We start from the raw sequence: 24,000 nt of genomic DNA, 5'->3' as shown, positions 1-24,000 counted from the left end.
TTTAAATTACAATACTATTATATATTTACACATTTAAAAAATATAATATAAAAAAATTAATCTTTTTAATTATTTTTGTTTTATTTTATTTTTGTAAAACGGGAAAACGATTCAGGACACTGCTCCGTATTTTGGCCCGTCAAATTAACGGACTGGACGGGACGAACTAGAATGAGTTGACTAGTTGAAATCTACAACTCAACCCATCTCCTAGTTGGCACACTTGACTGGTACATCAGCTAATCGCTTTCAAAGTTATAAACCAAACATATAAATAAATTTCACCATGCATGATAACCCTAAGGAGCTAAGGTATTCATAGGGATAACAACGAACCAGAGGGGTGTGGATTGGATTATCCCATTTTTATTTCTGCAATAAAAATTCTTTCTACCATATGATTTGTTAAAATGATTATTATAGTCATCTTGGAATGGTTGGAATATATACTTCTAATGGTTGGAATACTAACCTCTGGTAACATGCTCACAGTTACATACTTTTTTGACTTGATTAGATGTATATTTTCATACACAATTGAAAACATTGAATATTACTCGGTACTCAATGAATATGAGAATTTTCAGTCAAAACAGGAATGAGAGATAATACAATGCCGCTGTCATATCAGACAAAAGTATTGAAGTTAATAAGCCATAAACTGCAAATTTGGCGAATTCTAGTGATAAATTCGTGTCGTCATGGACATAAATTAGAGACTGAATTCTAGTGATAAAACTGAAAATCTAATCAAGTCAAAAAAGTATGTAACTGTAAGCATGTTACAACCATTCCAAGATGACTATAATAATCATTTTAACAAATCATATTAGGATTGAAAATTTATTATAGATTATTTTAGGAACCAAATCAAAGAAATTTCTCTTACGTAACTTTTTAATTTAAACAATTTTGAATGTATTGTAGATTATGTTTCGTATTTGAAATGTTATTTTAATTTCACCTACTATTTTTATATTCATATAGAAAAGAAAAACCAAATACAAATAAAAATAGAGGGAGATTAAATTATCTATTCTCGAAATTTGATTTCAAACAATGGATACAATCAAATGTGAATGAAAGATGATAAATGAAAAACAACTATTAAAACATAATGTGGTTTATATAGTGGTTAATAAAGTCTTTTGACTTAACTAATTTATCCAACACTCTCATGATATCAATGAGTTATGTTTTATGTTCTTTCATTGAAGAATTTGTTGTCGTCTATCGTGATAATATTCCCATGAACAAACATATTGATCATTTATATGTCTTCCTCAATGTTTTATGAGAAAACAAATTGTCTTACAATCTCAAAAATTTAGTGTGATTTTGAGATTTGTGGTAAGTTCTAAAGGAAAAAGTGTGGATGGAAATAAGGTAAATACAAGCCTCATTTTTAAGATGGAATGCAAAAGCTTCACATTTTAGATAGAATAAAATTACAAATAGATTATACAATTACAACTATCCAAATCATTAAGAATCACCAAAGATTGATTTTGAAAGTCCTTTACTTTAAAATAGAACTCGTTATATTATACATTACAAACTTCAACCCTCAAATCTTGCACTTCCAGCAGCAGTTTATGATGCTTTCATCTCAGAACGAAGTCTTGAAGAAAATCAGTATAAACTGCAAATTCTGTGTTAAATTTCATAAGACAGAGTTAGTAATGATGGAAAAAAATAATTGACGACCGAATTTTAGTGATAAACTAAATGAAAACAAAAATATAGAAACCCAGAGGAGTGTATAACATTTAAGCATTTTAAAATGGTCTAAAGCATAACTCATCTGAAATCATGAAAATATCAAAAAACAGAGCACACTGTCTATAATTTCTTTGCACTAAGAAAAACATTTGTTTCTTTGAAAAGGGACTACCATTAGTAAAGCCATGAAGAGGAGAATAGGATATAATCAATGTTTAATTAAATTGATGAAAAGCAATGTGTGGCAGAGAGAAAGAGACATACAAGTAAGAGATTAATGGAATTACTTTTAAATATACTATATCAAGGATAAAAAACTAAAGTAAATTCTAACAACTACATTCATTCTAAGCGAACTTATACATTTATTTTTAGAAAGGCATTCTCAATTTAAAATAAAAACTAGTTACTCATTTACTTAACTCACGGAGAGAAATAAATACTATAAAATTCAAAGAAAGAAGTTGTCAGAATAATGTACCTGTTAGTCTCTGAGCCACCTTTGACACTTTGCTATCTTCAGTTCAACCATTACAAGTAGATAGTCTATGAGTGTGTTCAAGAATCTCAAGTAAGCAATTCTCCATGGTTGCCAAAGTTATTCCCAAAAGCCTGTGAAAAATCCTATTCCCAAACTCATGTATAATGCTTCATAGAAAACAAAATCTTCTCCATGGATCTCTGCTTCTTGAGGCTTTACTGATATCTGATCTCCAGCACAACGCCTGTTAATTTGTTCACCACAAAGATCAATATTTCCTTCAAAACAAGAGCCATCAAATGTATCAAAGTGTCTTCCCAACGGGATTCTTCCAGAAAGAGAGTTGTGTGACAAGTCTAATTTTTCCAGAAAATCTATTTGAGAAAGAGAAGAAGGAATTCTCCCACTGAATTGATTTCTTGAAAGGTCAAGGGATTCAAGTGAACGTAAATTTCCAATCTCGGAAGGAATTTCTCCACTCAAATTGTTTCTTGATAAATTCAAAGAAACTAATCCGAACATATATGTAATCACTCTTGGCACTTTACCTGTTAAATTGTTACATGAGAGATCAATGCTAAGAAAACTCAATTCGGGATTTGCGAAGTTGCGTTCCACACCTTTCCACATCCATGTTACGCGAAGCGTATAATTACTATAATGGAAAATGCTATAAATTTCATGGTAAGTATTATTGTACCAATGTACACGACTTTCCATTTCAGTTCTGTTAATGTTGTTTTCAGACAATGCAGCAAAATTGTTTAAGCAAGTTGGAATTCCTCCACATAAGTTATTCCTTGAAAGATCAAACAATTGAATACGCTTCAGATAACATAGACGAAGGGGAAGATTTCCAGAGAAATGATTCCCTCGCATGATCAATATCATCAGTTGTTGCATCCTTTCTCCAATCCATGATGGTATTAGACCAGACAACAAATTCTCACTCACATCCACCATAATTAGATTGTTGCAATTCTTTAAAGAGGAAGGCAATTCACCCATTAAACTATTGTTTCGTAAAGCCAAACCTTCCTGTCAATTCGTTGCTGCTTAAATCAAGAAACAATAATCGGTCTACAGATTTCCAACAATCTGGAAGTTGCCCCTTTATTTGGTTATATGATAAATCTAAAGTGGCCAAGTTTGCAGCTGTGACGTTTCCACATAAGAATGAAGATAAATCTGAAAAATTATTTGAGGAGAGTAACAACTCGGAAGCTTGTAGAAAAAATAATGGAACTTTTCCCTCAAACTTGTTTGAATTTAAATTTATAATTGGTCTGTAATAAAGCTTCAATTGCATATTAGGAATTGTACCAATGAGATTATTGTGAGACATACTTCACTCGTATATAGTCTGCAACTTGTTCCAAAACCATTCTGGCACGGTATCATTAATGCCACAATCAGATATTTTCAGAGAGATTAACGAAGTTTGAGTCTGGAGCCAACTAGGAAACCTCGGGCCTAGTTTGCATGATTCAAGATACAAGTAAATTAATTGAAAAGGAGGAACCCAACTAGAGACAAATTTTAAAGACAAAGAGTTGTATGACAAGAATAAGTAATATAATTTGGAAAAGTTAGAAAGATGAGATTCAGTGACATCACCCTCTAAAGAATTCCACTCTAACGATAAAACCTCTAACCCAGATAGCAGTCCGATGCTCTCAGGTATCCTGCCAGTAATTTGGTTATAAGATAGGTCCAATTCCCTAAATATGTGTCTACTGCACCATGAAGAATTTTGAATGAAGCTCGGAAATTCACCATTCAACTTGTTATTTGAGAGGTGTAATACCTGTAACCTGCACATGCTCCCAAAGAAAGATAGAACCTTTCTTGTAGTTTGTTATTGGAGAGGTAAATATATTCAAGAGAGTTCATTGATTTCTCAAATTCATCTGGAATGGAACCTTCCAAGAAGTTATAATCAAGATTAAGGGTACGGAGATTGGTAGTGAAATTAGAAAGCCAGTGAAATACAGAGTATGATCTTAACAAGTTATTGGAGAGATCAATGTGGAGAAGAGAGGACAAAGAGTTCATAGTGGAAGTAGATGAAATAAGAAAACTTCTATCCATAATACTGCAGTTTACGAGATGAAGCTCTTGCAATTTGGAGCTGATATTAAAATTCCCAAGAAACGTTGATGATGTTAGAATATTATAAGAGAGGTCGAGGATCTTAAGAGAAGGAGAATTTGGACACTGAGAAGGTGAGAAATCTATATTATTGTGAGAAAGATAAAGGTCTTGAAGATGAAGGGTAAAGTTAAACAAGAGTTGAGGTGTTGATGACGTCAACATATTAGAAGAGAGATCTAGCACCGTAAGAGAGGTGGACTTGTTGGAAGAGTGAGAATGGAACAAAAATTGAATATCACAATCCAAAAGATTAGAATCAACTAGCCTCAACTCTGTTAAGTTTGGAATGATTTTACTAATAGTTTGTAGCCACCGATGAGAAAACCCAAGACTGTATAAGGAACTCAGCTGAAGAATTGTTAAGGAATGGAGAGTAGATAGCCACCGTGCATCCTTAGATTTTATATCAAAATTGCCAACTAGTTGGAGAGTACGCAACAATGGAAGATTCCCTATGCTGAAAGGAATTGCTCCATAAAGGGAACTTGAAATGTAGTTTGGCTTATAATATGGAGCAGTGTTACTTCCAATACTGAGATATTGTAGATTTCTGAGATTCCCAATTTGAGATGGGATTTTTCCGGAAAGATAATATCCTCCAAGATCGAGGTACTGTAACAGTTTGAGATTCCCAAACTACATTTAGATATTTTCCCTAAGATTTAGATAGCGTTGTTGTGAAAGATCACCGAGTTTTGAAGGAATCCCCCCGCAAAGTAAGAATTGGAGAGACGGAGATATCTTAAGTTGGTGAAGCCCATGAAGTTCTGGATGCAAGTCCCGGCAAAATAATTATGGCTGAGATCTAGATGTTGAATATATTGCAAGTGGATCAATGAAGTGACATTGATTGCACCTCTCAAATACTGTATGTTGTAGTCGTTGTCTCCATGAAGATCAAGTAGTTGTACATGACCTGTTTGATGGTTGCAGAGAATGCGTTTCCATTTGCAGCAATCTGTATTATCGGTCCAAGTGGAGAGCATGCCAAAGACATCTAAGAGGCTATCTTTGAACCTGAGGAGTGCTTGGCTCTCCCTCTCTATGCACTTTGCTTCACCACTCTCACTTGAGTTTTTCAATGTAACAGTACTTCCTGAGGCAAGCAAAGAAAGCAAGAGAACAATATAAAATATTTTCAGAAAATAAGCACTCATTGAAGTCTTTCTCATATCAGATAATTCTAACAGGTAGCAGCAGAGTAAAGAAGAGTAGTATAATGCGAATGATTCAGGTCTTTTCAGTTTCACCTTTGATGTTTAGAATGCTCCATGGCTTCGTTTATATCCACACTTGTACGGACGGGTGGTGGCTTTCCGAGACCAGTAAAAGAGAGAAAGTCTTAAAAGTTGATTTCATAAAATTAAAGAAATAATAGAAAAAAGAATTCATATATGGAAAGTAATTGTCATTTTAGCAAACTATGTTGACTGCTTGAACTTGCTTTAGTAATACTTTAAAAAAAATTATATTAATTTTTCGTTGGTATTGATTTTAAACAAACAATCTAAATTGTAATATAAAATTATTTCAAATTAACTTTTTTTAAAATATTAAAACTTAAAGTTTGTAGATTGAAAGAGACGATGAAGAAATGGACCAAAATAAGGAGAAAGATATAAAGAAGAGTAGTTCAATATTATATAATTTAGTGTTTTATTACCATATAAACAATATTTTGAAATGTCAAAACTTATTTAAAACAAGCAAATAATTGAATTAAACCGAGTGTAATTCAAATTTTACGATATGTATCGATCTTTAAAATTTAGATATCAAGTTTTTAACTATCAAAAGAATTAATTTATAAATTGGTTATTAAAAGTTAACTATTAAAATTTTGATTACTAAAAACTTTAGTTTTTTAATTAATTTCTAATTAATTAGTGACTAATTTAGCGATCAATTCTAATTTTTTTTATTCATAATAGTAATTATTTTAATAATCAATACTTTTTTATTTTGAAAATTGGAATCTAAATTGGTAGTTATTAACAATATTTAATCATTAAAATTGATTATTATTTAAAAATGTTCTTATAATATATATATATATATATATATATATAAATTTTAGCATTCTCAAAATATCCTATTTACATCATCTCCCTTTAATAAATTTCTCTAAAAACAAAACCATCAATTGATATTTTAGCTTAGAATGTTGACTGTTTCAACTTACTTTTCTAATACTTTATCACAGTTCTTTTAAATTTAAATTAGAACTATAGTATAAGCATTACATACAATTTATTTGTACATAAACAACTAAAATTTGCAATAAACAAATGTTTTTCTTTACTATTGATTTACAGCAAACAATCTAAGTTGTCATATAAAATTATTTCGAATAGTTGACATTTTCTTAAATATTAAAATTAAATTTGTAGATTGAAATAGATAGTGATTAAACGGACCAAGTCTTCTTAGCAAGGGTTTCTTCAATTTCATTCAATACATTATTTGTTAAATTTCCAAATCTTCTAATCCCAAAAGATGGGTTAGAAAATTAAGCACCTTAATCACGTCAATAAACTTACTTGTGGAAAAATTGCCTTCACCGTAATAATTTTTCATACTTGGATTGGCTCAGTTGACCGATACATTAGCTAATCGCTTCCAAAATTATAAACCAAATATATAAATAAATTCTACCATGCATGATACCCCTAAGGAGCTAAGGTACCCATACATAAACATTCACCTCCTTTTAAAGTTCAATTCTTAATTTGTTAAGGTAAAAACATTTAATTACAGTTTAAGAAAGGCATGTAATCTCTTTATGTTTTCTACCCTTCCCATTACAATATTCAAAATATCCTTTTGTTGGTGCTTTATGTGTTGTCTGAAAGTCGTATATTATTGACGTTATAAATTGTGAAATAACAACTGGGCTTGAAAGCAGAAACAACTGATATGTGATGACACTGAATTACTCTAAGATTTTTGTTTGTAGGAAAAGATAAATTTGTGTTAAAAAAATAGTATTAGGAAGCCTCATTATTCAAAATACAAATCAAAATCATCACATTAAAATTAGTACCCTGAAAATATAAAAAACAAATAATAGAAATTAGCATACATTATACGATGAAAGACAACGAAATAAATTTCTTGAAACAGTAATTTTGCATTAAATTGCAGACCTCAATAATCCATGCCGCTGTCATATCAGACAGAAGTTTTGAAGTTAATTCAGCAAGATTCAGTTACGCTGACTTGTTCCAATAGCTAGATAAATGAAAGCTGAACTGTCACTTGACTTGTCTATCTGCAACAGCTGAAACTGTAGCATGGTAGATGGAACAATCAATGTAGAATTTACTTATAATCTTTTGAGCCATTCAATGTTACGGCCGAGCTACAATCCTATATAAGACTTAATTCTAACATTTGCTACTTGGTTACAATAGTATTAGAAAATTTTAAATAGGATCAAAGCATATGAGTTTTCTCCGCATAATCCAATTTTTACTATTGATTCACTTTTTATTATTCCAGGTTTCACAAGTGCAAATTCGCATTTAGACAGTGTTTTATAGGTCTCGGTTCTCTCACAAACGAGATAGATAAAGACGTGGTGGCATTTTTGTGATTTAAAACAACTTTTATGCCTCGGTTACCAAACAACCGAGGCCTATGAGCGTTTATGTCTCAGTTATATTTCCAACCGAGGCAGTAATGGTGTAAAAAATTCAAACATTCCTGCTTTTTTAAAATTCAAAAATAATGAGGCAATTTTATGCCTCTGGTCCCAATGAACCGAGGCATATAAGTGTTACTGCAGCGGGCCTTTTCACCCGAGGCCTATAATTGACAGAATTTATCAACGTGTTTTCTTTTTTTGTTATTTTGCGTGAGAATATGCCTAGGTTATGCTTTGAATCGAGGCCTATTCACGTTTATGCCTCGGTTTCGAATCAACCGAGGCAGTATAGCTTATTAGGTTAAAAAACCCCAAATCGCAGCATTGTTCCTGCGTCTTCTCCATTCGCAAAAAAAATGCAGCCATTGGTTCAGAGATTCTCAGGCCGCGCCACCACTGATTTTAGCCCTCCACCGCACTGATTGGCCATCAAATTGGTCGTTCTTGTTGGTCCTCCATTTTCGGCGTGAATCTTGCCCCTTTGTACGGTTCATTTTTACGTTTTTGTTTCGTTTTTGATTCAGCTCTATCACTTTTTTTTCGTTTTTTTGGTATGTTGTTGAAACCCACACCACACGATACCTCGAAACCACCGCGGCACCACAAGTCTTCCGCGAGCCACCCAACTTGCAGATCTGCAAGCAATAATGCAACAGCCAAACCACCAATCCCAATGGAGGCCATCATGAAACCATCAACGCACTCTCGTGAGCAAACCACTATTGCAAGTTGCACTTGCGAAGGCCAGATCCAAAGACCATGGCAAAAGAGAGACACCACCGCAAGGTCTGGACGAAGCAAGCCACCAAAGTCCTCGCGACGAGGAAGAAGTTCTGGCGCCGCGCCTAGGTTGTTGTCGCGAACCTTACGAAGGAGACGCGCTCAAGGAATGCGAAACTTCTCCACTATGCAGCCACAAACAAAACAGACGCGCCTCCATTGTGCGCTCAATTTTCTTTTTTTGTTTTGAATTTTTGATACACATTAGGCCTCGGTTAGGCAGATACCGAGGTAGTAACTATTAAACATGCATCGGGTTTGTAACCGAGGCATAAAGTACTATCCTTTTACCTCGATAGTATATGCCTCGGGTACACACCCGAAGCCAAAAGGTGAAAATAACCGTTGTCATTTCCCTTTCCTGCACTAGTGTTTGTACTTAATGTGGTACATTATTATCTTCTACAAGTATTGTTATATTGATGATTGTACTTTTTGTTTTGCTTTTTTTAATTTTTATAATATTTGTTGATATAGTTTTATGTTTATATTATTAAAATTGTTAAATTTCTTTTATATATATATATATATATATATATATATTTTTTTTTTTTTTCTAGGGATAACTTTTGTAGAACGTATCATCTAAAGATTGTGAAAATATATCGGTGGAAAATTATCAACCGAATGACACGACTTTTTTCGCGGAAATAGTCTGTAGAAAATTATCCTTTAAAAACAAAAGTACGTTGGAAATGCTTCCTATGAGTTTATTACCCGAATTTCGGTTTGCGGAAAATTCATGGGAAAAATATATAACCCACGAAATTTAATTGTTTCCCACAGATTTTGACCATGGAAATTTTCAATTTTCTTGTAGCAGGGCAAATGGGAGGCAAAATGTTCAAAAGCATATTCAAAGGCTTGAACTTAGAGAAGAGGAGAAGTTGGAGATCTTCATACAAGAGCTCTTTATGATGCACGAAGGAGAAGAAGGCACATGTTTGATGGTGGGAAGAGGCTAAGCTCATTGCAACAAAGACAACCACCTTCCGTCAAGATTCCCAATTTCAAAGGAGAGAGTGATCTCAACCTCTACATTAAGTGGGAGCAAAAAGTGTACCAAATATTCAACATTCATTTAGTTAGTGACTAAGTCGATTTGGTAGTCTTAGAATTTGAGGACTATGTCATGAGTTGGTGGCATCAAATGTATATGAACAATATATAACCAAGATCCACTCGCAATTTTTGGAGAGATATTAAAGTTTTAATATGCGCTAGATTTGTTCTTTCCTACTATAAGAGTGAGACTCTTTTGAAGCTCTAAAGGCTTCAACAAGGGCCCATGTATGTTGATAAATATGTCAAGCTAATGATCGTCCTGTTGTGCTCTACTACGATAACCAGTCCTCAAGGCATATCGTGCACTACCCCACCTTCCACGAGTTTACCAAACACATCGACATTGATTCTCATGTGGTTTGCGAGAGACTTCAACACAACCTGTTTCGCCTCCTTTCGGTGTGCTCGAACAATCAACTCGCATACGTCTTTACGAAGGCTCTTCATCGCACTAATTTCAAGATCAACTAGGAATGTTGAGCATCTCCCATCTAGCTTGAAGGGAGGGTATTAAAAAGGTTAGGGTTTTCTATTGTAGGAATTAGTTTTTGTTAACTGATCCAAATCAGTTGCCTTGCGTGTTGCTATGCTTTCCCTTTTGAATTTCTACGGATAAAACCTGCAAAGGGTAGGAAACAGATATTAAAAATGGATACTCGCTACCCGCAGATACGGGTATTTTTGATACCCGCATGTTAACAAGGCGGGTATAGGTATCATAGTATCCGTACCCGTGAATGCCCGTCTACCTGACCTAATTTTTTTAAGCTGCACATCTTGTCTTCTGTCTTCATTCTTCTAGCTTCAAGTACTGGTACATTGTCTTTTTTCTGGTACACCCCTTGACATTTTTCTCTTTCCTTTCTTTGAAATTGGGCATATACATCAAACCCTATCTAGATAGTGACATTTATGGTATGTTTGTTGTCAAATGATGGAGTTAACAAAATAAGAATACTTGGCACGTGGCAATTGAGGTTTATTAACTTTTAAAATTTGAATTTTATTAACTTATAAGAATTGAAAAATATGGTTTCGTATATGTTTTCTTATTTAACTGATTTTTTGGTTTATTATTGTAATGTTTCATGAGTTTTTTATGAATTGAAAATTACTATTGTATGACTTCTATCATTTTAATAACATTTTTGTTTACTATTTTATTATTTCATGAGTTTCGTATGCATCAAAAACCACTAATGAATGAATTTTATTATTTTAAATTATTTTAATAGCAGGGGACACAATTTTTGTTTGTCAAGATCAATTACAGGTATAATTTATGTATACTTACTTTATAAATTTTTTTTGCAACCTCTTTGATAGAATTTTTTATAGTAGAAACATTAAAAACTCACCTGGTTTTGTGCATTTGTAATATTCTAAATTAACGATGTCTACGAATTTCTACTAATGAAGGTGAAGAACGAGTGAATCAAATAATGTTTTTGTGAATGAAGGTGATGAAGTTAGTAATTTCTTTAATATTTCTTCATTCAAAAATAAACTACCATATAAATTGTTAGTGATTTTTTATTTTTTTATTTTTCAGGAATCAATCGGAGAAAGTGGGCTTGTTAATCCAAACACTAATTAAAGAATTTCTATTGTGTTAAACGTCATCTTATATTTATTTTTATAATTATTTAGACTTATATGAACTTGAATTTATTTTAACTTTATTTAAAATTTATGACAGTGATATATTTTATTTTATTTATTATTAAATATTTTATTTTTAAATAATTTTTTAAATACCCGTAGGTACCTGTGTGTACCCGTGAATATGAAAAAAGTAGACAGGTATCCGCATAACGAATACCTAACTGATATGGATACAGGTACGGGGCGGATATTTATCCAGCGGATAGGGTACGAGGGAGATACTACACATACTCTACCCGTCTCGTTGACATCCCTGTTATAAACTCTTTTCTTTTTCAATTTTTTTTTTACGATATATAAAATTTTACCTGTTTTAACGATCACAAAATATTTAAAAGTAGGCTGCGAAGTGATCATTTAAGTGTTAAAACATCATTTTACTTATTTGCGGCTTAAACATTGGATTTGTTAAAACAAATTTCTTTTTTGTTGGCTTGCAGACTTTGGTGGTTATGATGTTTACACAAGAATAATAAATGGGACTGCTAATTTTTTGTATTGATTTTCAAATTTACTCTTATTTAGATATTCTGGCAAGGGCAATCATAGATTTGTCATCATAAGAAATGAAACAAAAAGTAAGGCATACATTACACAATAGAAGATACTGAAATGAATAAGCTTAAAGAAACACTGATAATTGTATTACATTGTGAACCTCAATACCTACTCCAGTAATCCATGCTTCTTTCATCATCTTCCGTAAACTGCAAATTATGTGATACAATTCACAATGCATACATTAGCCGTTATGAAGAAAAGTTAGAGACTTAATTAGGAGGTTTAAACATACGAGAAGTTGTGCTATAGCAAAAAAAAAAAAACTTATCCAAACAGAACATGCCATATATGATATTTTTTTATTGCAGGGAAAATAATGACTTTCAGGACAATTACTGTTTGTTAAGGCAATAACTAATTAAAATAAATATAGACAAACTAAATTTTAAATTTTAAATTAATGCACACAAATTTGTGAGTGTTAGAGACACACAGGTGAAGAAATATATAATGAAGTAAACGACACTTGTTACAAAAAAAAATGAAAAAGGAAAGAATTAATAAATCTAACAACTTGACTGATACCTAGATAAACAATTTACTTTCACAAAAAGATTCATCCTCACTGATTTAAACAAAAGCATAGAAATGAAGTAGCAAATTATAAGAAAGAAGTTATTGGAAGAACATACCTACTAACTATACTTTTAGCCACCTATGGCACTTGGCAACGTTGAGTTCAGCCATTACAAGTATATAGTCTATCATTCTGTTCAAGAATCTCATGTAAGAAATTCTCCATGGTTGCCAAAGTAACATTGATCCAAATAAACCCCAAAAGCTAAGTTAGAACAATTCTTCAAATGTGAGTGGCAGTTCTCCAATAAAATTATTGTTTCGTAAGACTAGATCTTCCAAATGAACAAGATCACCCATGAACTGTGGAATCTTACCTGATAATTTGTTATTTCTTAGATCAAGATATACTAGTGAAGAACTTAGATGTTCCCAACCCTCAGACAGTTGTCCTGCTATTTGATTACTTGATAAATCCAAAGTGCGCACGTTTACTGTTACTCTATTTTTGAACAAAAGTGTATTTAAATCTGAAAACTTATTTTCGGACAGATCCAATATGCCAGCGTGTTGCAAAAATGTAGGAATTACACCTTCTAGCTCTATCATTGGGACAAATTTGTGAGATGCAATTCATCGATATCACCCTCCAAGTTATTCTCCTCAAGACGAAGAGACTACAACTGATAAAGAAACCCAAGGGAAGCTGGAATCTTGCCTTTTAGTTTGTCAGAACCGAATTCAAGAAATTTGAGAGAGCTCATTACTATCCCAAATCCATCTGGAGTGGGACCTTCTAAGTTCTAACAATCTATCATATAGGGAAAGGCTTTGAATATTGGCGGTGCAGTTGCAAACCCAGTGAAATACAACCGATGATCTCAATAGATTATATGAGAGATCAAGGGTGACAAGAGAATGAAAAATTTTAATGTTAGTAGATGACACGAGAAAACTTTTATCGGTAAGGCCGCATTCAGAACTTAAGTTTTTGTAGTTTGGTGCTAAAGTTGAGATTTCCTTGAAATTTATGTGAGTCAGATTATTGAGAGAGGTCAAGGATAACAAAAGAGCAAAATTTACATAATGAGTAGATGGCAAAACAATTTTATTACCACCAGGGTAAAGCTCTTGGAGATTAGGGCTGTAGTTGCACAACAACGGGAACGTTGATGACGTCAGCATATTATTAGAGAGATCAAGGTTGGAAAGTGAAGTGGAAATGTTGGAATGAGAAGGAAACAATGGTGAAAAATCAACATCTGAAAGACCACAACTGTCTAGACTTAACTCTCTTAAGTTTGGGAGATGCTCATTGATGATATGAGCCACGGATGAGGGAAGCCAAGATGAGAAATTGAATTGAGACTGAGAGTTGTTAATAAAGAGAGAGAAGATAGCCAATTTTCATGTTTTAGTTTAAGACCAGAAACACCGTCAAGTCCAAGAGAAGACAAGAGAGGAAGATTTCCAACCTGGAACGGGAGTGTTCCGATAAGTGAATTTCCTGAAAGATCGAGATACATCACACGTGACAAATTTCCAAGCTCATAAGTGATTGCACCAGAAAATGTTAGATGCCCATAAGTGATTACATCTTATGTTATAGCCATTGTGTTGGTGATAGTTAGCATACTAACCATTTATAATTGTAAGTAATTAATGTACTAGCCGTTAGATAGTTAATGTATTAGTCCTTTATAGACGGTTTTTTATTTTATTTCGGGGTTCTTTTAAATTTAAATTTGTAAAAATAGGTTCGTTAATTTTTTTTTTTTTTTTTGCAAAATAGGATCAAGTCGTTATGGTGGAGGACGACATTACGTGATGTCGTCCTCCACCATGTCGGTTTCTCTGATTTATTTTTTTTTCAAAAAGAAAAACTGTGTTGTGAGAAGCCGGTTTCTATTCATTTTAAAAGTGAAGTCGTCCTTGGGCCGACTTCAGTTTTATATTTGTTTTTTTTAATATATTATTTAGTTTTTTTATACTAAATTTGTAAAATTAAACGGGGAAGCAGAGGGCGTTTTGAACAACTCGGAAGAAACCGACGGAAAAATTGCCATTGGATGAAAAGGAGGATGTCACTTTGTTTCTCTACTGAAAGTGCGGAACCTTTTGGAAATGTGTCTTTGGCTGCACATGAAGTGGAGACGAAGAGAAGAAAGAAAAAGAGGTAGTTTTGCATTCCTCTACAGATAATTGAAAAAAAAATAGAAAAAATGAAGTCGTCATGCGTAAGGACGACTTCACTTTTGAAGTGAATAGAAACAGATTTGTTATCGTACTGTTTCACTTTTTGAAAAAAATAAAATAAAGAAACCGGTATGGTGGAGGATGACATCACTTTTAATGTTGTCTTTCACCATGACGACTTGACCCTATTTTTCAAAAAAAAAAATCAACAAATCCATTTTTACAAATTTGAGTTTAAATAGACCCCTTAATAAAAAAAGTCTTTATAGACATTAGGAATACAATAGACAAAAATTATAAGCTTATAAATTGTATTGTTGATGTCATAAATAAAATAACAACCAAAAGTAAATACGTTTTTTCATCCAAAAACTTATTTCTCTTACTAGAAAAGTCATTTATTGAAAGATCCATGTAACTTAAATGTGAGAGATATTTTAAGCTTTGGAAGGAGCTGATGGATGCTAGAATTTGACCATCAATGGAATAATGATGAAAATTGAGATCCAAATTTTCCAATTTTTGCAAGTCAATCAATGAAGTTATATCGATATTTTCCATATGCGATCCACAAAGTAACTTTGATAAACACAAATAGAAATAAAACTTAAAATAAAAAGGTGTATACCTTTTTTGTATCGCAAATGCTGTAAGTTTGACGTTTGTAAAGAGTTTTAAAGATTTATTTGTAGTCAATTTTGTAGTTGTCATACTCACGTTTTAAAGATATCTTTTCCCTAATATTTTTTCCCTATAGTAGCACAAATCACATTTTCCCTTGACTTGTTAACTTGTAATCTTATGTCATTGTAAAGACATTTTTTTCTTGATCAATATTTCTTATAAGCATAATACATCTATTTTCAACTCATCGATGATTTGATATGCCTAAATATTTTATTTCATTGAAGAATTCAAATGTAAACCACTCAACTTGAATTTGTTGATCTTCATTTGATTGGCAAGGTATGTTTAAACTTAAATAAGTAATTTCCAAACCACTTATCAAAGATGACATGAAGTTATTGACCTACTCTACATATTCAACTGTGTGACATAGAATTGCTCCATCAAAAACAAAAAATCCAAGAGACATTATATTCATCACAAATTCAAGATAGACAAATTGAACTAATAATAGTAAAGACAATTCACTATTTTGAATTTTTAGATATGTTAGTCAAGAATGTTTTTACCATTTTCATTTAAATCCATGTCTCATCATAGTTTATTGTTGATTTCATGACATCATATTTAACTATTTTTTTACATGTTACATGCATACTTTTTAAAGTAATGATCTACTGAGTATTTATAAGAATATATTATATTATATAAAAAACAATAAAATTCATATAACATTTATTTTGAATAATAATAACAATAATTAGAATAATGAATATGATGATAAGTATTATAAATTGCTTTTAAATACTTTTGTCTATAATGATAAATAGCAATATGTTGAGTTTGGAACAAATTGAATAAATAGAGTATATGATTTTTGTTTGAGGAAGAATATTGTTTTCAATAGTGAATGTATTTTTTTTATATAAATAGACAATTGTAATAATTTAATGACCTTAATTATAATCTTTTGAATTATTTTTCAACAAAAAAGAAAAAAATAAGCTTAAAATTATCACTAACTAGATGATAGTAGCATAAATAATATCCATGTTCAAATCATTCACTTCTCAAATTTACTCATTATGGATAGTTCAAGTATAATGAATTTGATTTTTGTCAATACTAGAAATTCTCATATTACATGAGATTTTTCTTACAAATTTGAAAGAAAAGACTTTTTTCTGTCATTTTTTCTAAGAATTTTAATTGGTAGGTAATTCCTTTGTGGGTGATAATTTTCTACAAAATTATAAAATTTGCAAGTATTTCCTACACAATTTGTTGCGAAAAGTGTTTTATACAAAATATTTTGCAAGAAAATTGATAGCAATTTCTTACAATTTTTTTTACAACAAAATTTATAAGTATTTTCTACGAAAAAAAATTCAAAACAAAATTGACAGGAAATATGAGTTTTTTTAGTAGTGATAGTGCAAGTAGATAAAACTAAAATAATAACAATTCACACATTAAACAAAAATATAAAATAGATATTAATGTCATCTTAAATCAATGCTTCATTTTATTAATTTTGTATATATATAATTTATCTATATGTTTTATTCTTATATAATTTTGTTAAAAATTAATAATTTTAATTCTATAGTAAACGTTAATAAAAAATTATCGTATCAATAAATTAGATAAATCTTTCAATATATAGAGAGAATTCATATTTAATAATTTTAATTCTATAATAAATTTTAATAGAAATTATCATATCTATAAATTAGATAAATTTTTAAATATATAGAGAATTTATATTTATGCATTATATTATAATAAAATAATAATTATGAAATTAAAATTCTTGTAATAAATTTAGTGGGTGAAGCTCTGGAAACATACTATGTGTTATGTTTACTCTTATTGATAAATAATAATTCCTGAATGAATTAATATATATTCCTAAAATTAAATTAAGGTGGTTTTAAATACGAGATTCTAAGGTGGTTTTAAATACACTTTCTTCCTTTTTTCCTTTCACTATCTAAGACACCTTTTATAAAATCGTGACGAGTTCCATCTAAAGTTTTTTTAGTGAATAGATATTTTATAAAAATAAAAGAATAGACATTTCATATATGTATTGTTAACTAGATAAATTATACAAAAAAAAAGTATTAAACTGTGTGAACATTAGACAAGTTTAAGGGTCAAAATATGTTGGCCACTTACTAAATGTGTCATATTTAATCTTATATTGATAATTAAGATCTAAAACTTTTGGAGAGTGAGAATCTTATTCTCTGGGCATTCTTAATTTAATTGTCCTTTTTTCTATATTCTTTTTCGTAAAATTATACTTCAATGTTTTGAAGTGAATTTTCTTTTTCTTTTTTTTTGGATTGAGCTCCATAGCTTCTCTCTTTTATTTATTTACTTTGCAAAATAAGTCAAAATTACGAAACAATAAGCATACATGTCAACATCATAAGTGTTCATTTTACGTGTTATACACATACATTTTAGCACTTATCTTCATTAATTTGATTGCATATCTTAAGAATTTTAGTCACTTGTATCTAGAATGAAATAAAAGTATTTGGATATGATTATGCGTGAGAATAATATATTTTTGATGAATTTCAACATATTCAGAAAAAACAAAGCATAATTTCTATAACACACTTCTATTTATCATGAGTTAATTATGGCTCAATCACCCCTTAATTATAATTATCAGATACTAGCTGCGTACCCGATCAATCATTCTATCGACTGATCGGCCCTCATAAAAATTTGTTAGGAAGGTGCAGTAAACTTCTGATGTTCATATATGTAGTGTAGTAGACTTCGTCATAAGAGCTGTGGTTGAAAATGCAAATCTTCTAATTTTTCCTTCCGCATTACTCTCTATCCAATGCCGAAGTGAGTCACATTTATATTTCATAGAACTCTTTTCATTGGCACATTCGTAAAATGAAATTTTGTAGTGATTCTATTTAATTTTTTGTGGTAAAGGATTTCAAGAAATGTACCACTTTGTGGGGGTCTTCAGAGCAGAAAAAACTTCACATAATCCAAATGATGCCGTGTGTGGAGAGGTTACTAGTGGGCACAAGCCCTTAACTCTTCTGAAACAGAGTCACCCAAAGACTTCGAGGACTTCTGTTAGTTCATCTTCTGTCAATCATTTCTTATCTCATCAATCCATGTCATCTTTCATTATTAATACCGACTGACGTTAGGGGTAAGTTATAATGGTGACGTTAAGACTAGGCCACAGTGTGTAAACGATGTTAGAAATAGACCACGACGAGAGTAGGTTAGAGTGAATGTGGGCGACGTTAGGAGTACGACACGTTATGTGTAGGAGACGTCGGAAAGATGCAAGGGTAAGAGTAGGTGACGTTAGTGTTGGAAAAAACAATGAAGTTTAATTCGTCCAAAAATTATTTGATTGCCAGAAAAATTAGAACAAAAACAAGATACATATATAATATAACGTGAAAATTTTAAATATAAAAAAAAATTATGATAGATGTCAAAAGACAATCAGAAAATATTTATTATGTGTATATTTATACAACACGGTTTAATTCTCAATTCTTGACCTTAAGTACACTCACTCTTTTGAGTAAGAACTTAGTTATATATCACAACACTTTACTTACAAGAGTACAAAAAAGTACACTAGCTCAAAGTGGTAAGATTTGGGGCAACTAAAAACATGAACTAAGAGACCTATATTACCATGAGCACTCACTCCCTTTCTTATCCTAAGATAAGTGAGACTTTACAACTCATATTCAACAAACTCCACCATGATTAAAATAGATGCATCTTCATCGTGTTCACCAACAATCATACTCCACCATAATAGATAGTATTTTCACTTGAAATTACACCATCCCAAGAATTTTTCATACCTGTGCATAAACATCATACACCCTACATCAATGTTAGCCAATGCCCGTGTAAAAATTACTCCTAGGAAATACTCATCCTAGCATTCATAATTTGCCCAATCAAACATCACCACGTGTCACAGTCTTCCACTCTCACATCTGACCAATCAGGAGATGCTAATACCATAATCCTCCTTTCACAAATCTGACACTAGTGCAGGGAAGGGAAACAACAACAATTATTTTCAACTTTTGACTTCGGGTGCGTAGGCGAGGTAAAAGGTAGTTCTTTATGCCTCGGTTATGAACCTGAGGCATATTTAAGAGTTTTTGCCTCGGTTCCCGCCTAACTAAGGCATAATTGGGTATCAGAAATATAAAAAAAAATTAAATATACTTTCTGCCTCAGGTCTGGTCCAACCGAGGCAGAAAGCAAGATTTACTGCCTCAGGTCTGGTCCAACTGATGCATATTAGCTATTAAAAAAAATCGAAATAACCTTTTGCATCGGTTTTGGTTACAACTAAAGCATAAAGGTGTCGTTTTTTTTTTTAATTCTGGTCCTGTTTCTTTCATATCCAACACATTTAACCTACAAATTTTCAACCAGAAAACCAGATATAAAAGCCAAATGTTATTCGAACAGAAAATGTGGCAAAATACTTAAATACTATTCATATTAATGTAGTATTCATTAAAATCTCATATGCTACCATAAACAAATATACTAAGTATTATTGTACATTTGTATAATGCACTTTGTACAAACTATCCTTAAATATTTGATGGACTTGGCGGGGATTGATGTAGTGGTATTGAATCTCTGCACACAAGAGAATAATTTAAATTATTATATAAACTAAGACAAAATTGTAGATAAGTATTTGATGTAGTGAAATTATTACTATTTCCCAACCACTTGCGATACGAGCATGTACAACGGTTGATATCCATTGCATTACATAGTATCCGCACTCATATGAGCTGGTTTGTAAATTACACTGCAATGAATGCACAATTATAAGTAATTAAGGAAGAAAAGAAATCGAATAATTACAATACTATAGACCAAAATACCAAACCTGGAGGCCCAACCATGCTAGCCTTTTTGTCATAGTAGTTGATTTCTCTAACATCATTCTATGTGCATCAATTGAACTATGAAAAAGGTAAGGTGTTAAGATACAATTATATAAGAAAGAAAGTTCATAAAATTGAAGTTCTTACCAATCTATAACTTGTCTGAGATGGTTAGGGGGTTACCTGTGCAAGGAACAAAGCCACACAACAATGTTGTCCTTCATGGAAATCACAACTAGTTGCCAATGATGCCTACAATCAAAATAAAATTCATTGTTTTACCTTAAAATAGCATATTATAATTAGAAGTCAACAAACTACACTTACCCAGCAATATAGGAGACAAAATATATTTCCTTCCCCTATCCAAAGCACTGGGTGACGTATGCTTGAATGTCATCAAATTTATTGTTTGCATGAATGAGTTGGGGGTCTATAAACCCATATACATCACTCAACCCTATATTGTTACTGACACCAAACATATACCTAGACAAAAACATTTATTTAATATAAATTACTAGATAAATTAATTAAACACAATGAATGGTTTAGATGCTTACATCATCCATAACTGAATAAAGGTAATATTCAGTTTTTTGTCCCCAACGCAAGCTCTAAGACACCTTGCTTATGCAATTACATTGGGATGTCACTATCTCTTCCTAATACATCAGAATCCCATGGAACCGTCATCGACTGATCACTTATGATGTTAGCAAGTTGGTGTAATGCACCAAGAGGATCGTCCAAAGATATTGGAATCTTCATAGGTTCAAGACTTTCCACTTCATGTGACTATTATTGCATGGAAAAAATAATTTGACTGTGAACATAAATAACATGTAAACTTAAAATTCAGAGTACTATAAGGTAGGTTTGGGGATCTATACCGAGGGAATAGAAATAGAACCAACCAAATCTTTAGGCTAAGCGAGGAAAGATTGAAATGCTTGTACCAAAGTATATACCTCATTTGTTGGCATAAGAACTAAAATATTTGGTACAATAACTTCCTCTATTATGACCTTAATCTCATCATCCATTAGCTCCATACCATGAAGAATAATGGTTGTCTTAAATATTGTTCCGCGAGCCACTAGTGTCTTTCTTATACCATGCAGAACATATAGTTCACATTGATGAGCATCGTCTGCGTCATCCCCTGGTATAGCTAGAGTCGAACAACTCCCCTTCTACTTCTACGTGTCAGAGGCAATGTTAATGTTATTTTATTAAATCATAATTATGGAAGATCATAACTTAGCACAAAATGATTGTTAATTTTACCTATTGAGGTCACAAAAGGTTCTGGTTGGGGAATTAGTTGTGGAGGGATGCCATGACCACCAAAATGTTGTTTGAAATGATGCATAACTCATTCAGTGATTTATTTCGTCAACCGTTGTGTCAATTTTTCTTTATACTAAGCATTGTATGTCCATGAAGACTGACTAGAGGAGCCACCAAAATATTGGCGAATGCCGACTCCTGATCCAATAGCACACACACGTCCAGGGTGCTCAGGTCGTCCAATTGCAATAGCAAGAATGTCATGACGACCTTCTCAAATGAAGGTACCTTACGAGCTCTACTTAACTAAGGAGTCTTGCGATATAACAAAAGAAAATTAAAAGAAAATTGATATAAAATCATATTATTGTTTAAAGTAAAGTTAACTCTTGCAATTTTTTCAGAGATTTCTCGTGCAATTTCAAAAGTGTAGGTGCCCGATGATCGTAGACGGGCTAACTTTCACTTTTGATGATGAGATGGTGGTGAACAAGGCACGGGACAATCACCATCAGAAGGTGGGGCCTAGACTTTTCTTTTTCCATCAATATCTTCCCTTTAAGCTTTTTATACCCACCACGAGACAATAAGTGTGGTTTTTATTTTAAGAACTTATTGTTTGGGCTTTTGTCCTCTTCACCTATAACATATAATTCATTTTTTGAATTAGTTCAACTTGTACACAATTTCAACAATTTTTTGAATTCAAGTAAACAAACCTTCCATCGCTCAGACGTACAAGACACAACAAATTAATGCCAAGTGTCTTCATCAATTGCCTTGTATAGCTCACGTGGATCTTCATTCTTTTTAGCTCCATAGATATACCTAGATGTCAGTTTTGTCTTAAAACCATGAAAATCCTTGGCAACCACTAACAAACATTTATGTTTAAGCGTTGCCACATTTGGAATATCAATTGTCGTCTGCAATAAAGAAAATGCACATCAATTGCTTTTCCAATATAATAAAAATATAAATTAAAAAAATTATGTGACGTAATTTACCAATATATCCTACCATATCATGTTCCGTTGAAGTAAGGATGGAATTTATGTCACGTGCCAATACTCCCTAAATATCTTCTGAAGAGGTCTCTATTACGACCTGAAGCTTGACCAGTGATGACGTCAATAATGACATGAGTCTTCTTACCTTTAGCTTGTCTCAACAAGATTTTCCTCAATCTAATGGCTCCTCTGGTGGTTTTCTTTCTGGGCACTTCATCCTTTGATGATGAAGTCTGATGGTTAGCCATATATATGTTATTAAAAGAAAAAAAATACAAAAGATTAATAACAAACATTTAAAATAACAAATAACATATTATTTAACAAAACACGTAAATTTATACAAAAATTTCATATTCATACATAAAGTTATGATTGGTTATATGTATATTCCCTCATTTTGATCTTTCTGAATTGCATGTACGTCGTCAAGTACTGGGGCCTCATCAAAATTTATCGTTGTTTTAAATGGATGAGTCTCAGTAATATGAAGGTTACTTAAATTCTTTTCATTAACATCAATTTGTTTCTTGCCATGAAGAGTGACAAACCAATGTTCAGACACATGATCTTTTACATAAAAAAATTGAGATGATTGATGTGTCATGATAAAGGGCTCGTCTCGATAACCCACCTTTCGAAAATCAACTAAAGTCATACTCAATTCATCAATTTTGACATCACTCTTATTATCAATCCACTTACATTTGAACAGTGGAATAGTAAACATAGTATAGTCAGCCTCCCATACCTCTTCTTTTACACCATAGTACGTCATTGACTCAATTAACAAATTTTGATATTTGGATGTGGAAAATTGCAATGACTTAGCTTCAAGACTCACTCCACTATTTTGTACTATGCTTTTATCATCCAAAGACTTTTATAGAATGTGCAATTATTAATTTCATAACCTCTACAAGTTACAACATCAAACTTCAATTCATTTGCTAGCCACATCATAGTCTCAGAAGACTGTTAATCTTTCAAAACCTCAGATTTAAACCAAGACATGAACGTTATGTTATGCTTCGTTAACTGCCATTTCTCTTATCGTCTCGGATGTTGTGTCTTTACAATGACTTTGTGTGCAAATAAGTAAGAGATCACCTCATCAATGTTGTTCAATATGTATAAATATGCTTGCAATAGTTCTGTGCAATCTTTGGTTACCACATTCACACCCCAAATGTTTTTACTTATAGAACACATGTTTAACCATGATCTGGGAGGAACTCCTGTCGGAATTACTTTTGTTGTGTAATCTGAACAAATTTCGATACTTTCTTCAACGATATACCTTTCAATCATTGAAGCTTCTGGACGATATTGATTTTTCACATACCCTTT

General features: G+C 31.9%; 1 protein-coding gene across 1 annotated transcript; it reads right to left on the bottom strand.

Moving 5' to 3' along the window:
- Window positions 1–2,320: 2,320 nt before the first annotated feature.
- LOC114180820 (receptor-like protein EIX2) lies at window positions 2,321–8,687 on the bottom strand. Its single transcript, XM_028067108.1, has 6 exons — window positions 8,586–8,687; window positions 7,577–7,643; window positions 5,047–5,453; window positions 4,011–4,969; window positions 3,816–3,888; window positions 2,321–3,241 (listed from the first exon to the last, which is right to left on the bottom strand). Exons 1-6 carry the CDS (start codon window positions 8,685–8,687, stop codon window positions 2,321–2,323), a joined length of 2,529 nt encoding a protein of 842 aa, XP_027922909.1.
- Window positions 8,688–24,000: the final 15,313 nt, after the last annotated feature.

Source organism: Vigna unguiculata, chromosome 4 (assembly GCF_004118075.2).
Source record: "Vigna unguiculata cultivar IT97K-499-35 chromosome 4, ASM411807v1, whole genome shotgun sequence".
Taxonomy (NCBI): domain Eukaryota; kingdom Viridiplantae; phylum Streptophyta; class Magnoliopsida; order Fabales; family Fabaceae; genus Vigna; species Vigna unguiculata.
Note: the sequence above shows the minus strand (reverse complement) of the source record. Positions and strands in the feature narration are given on the sequence as shown.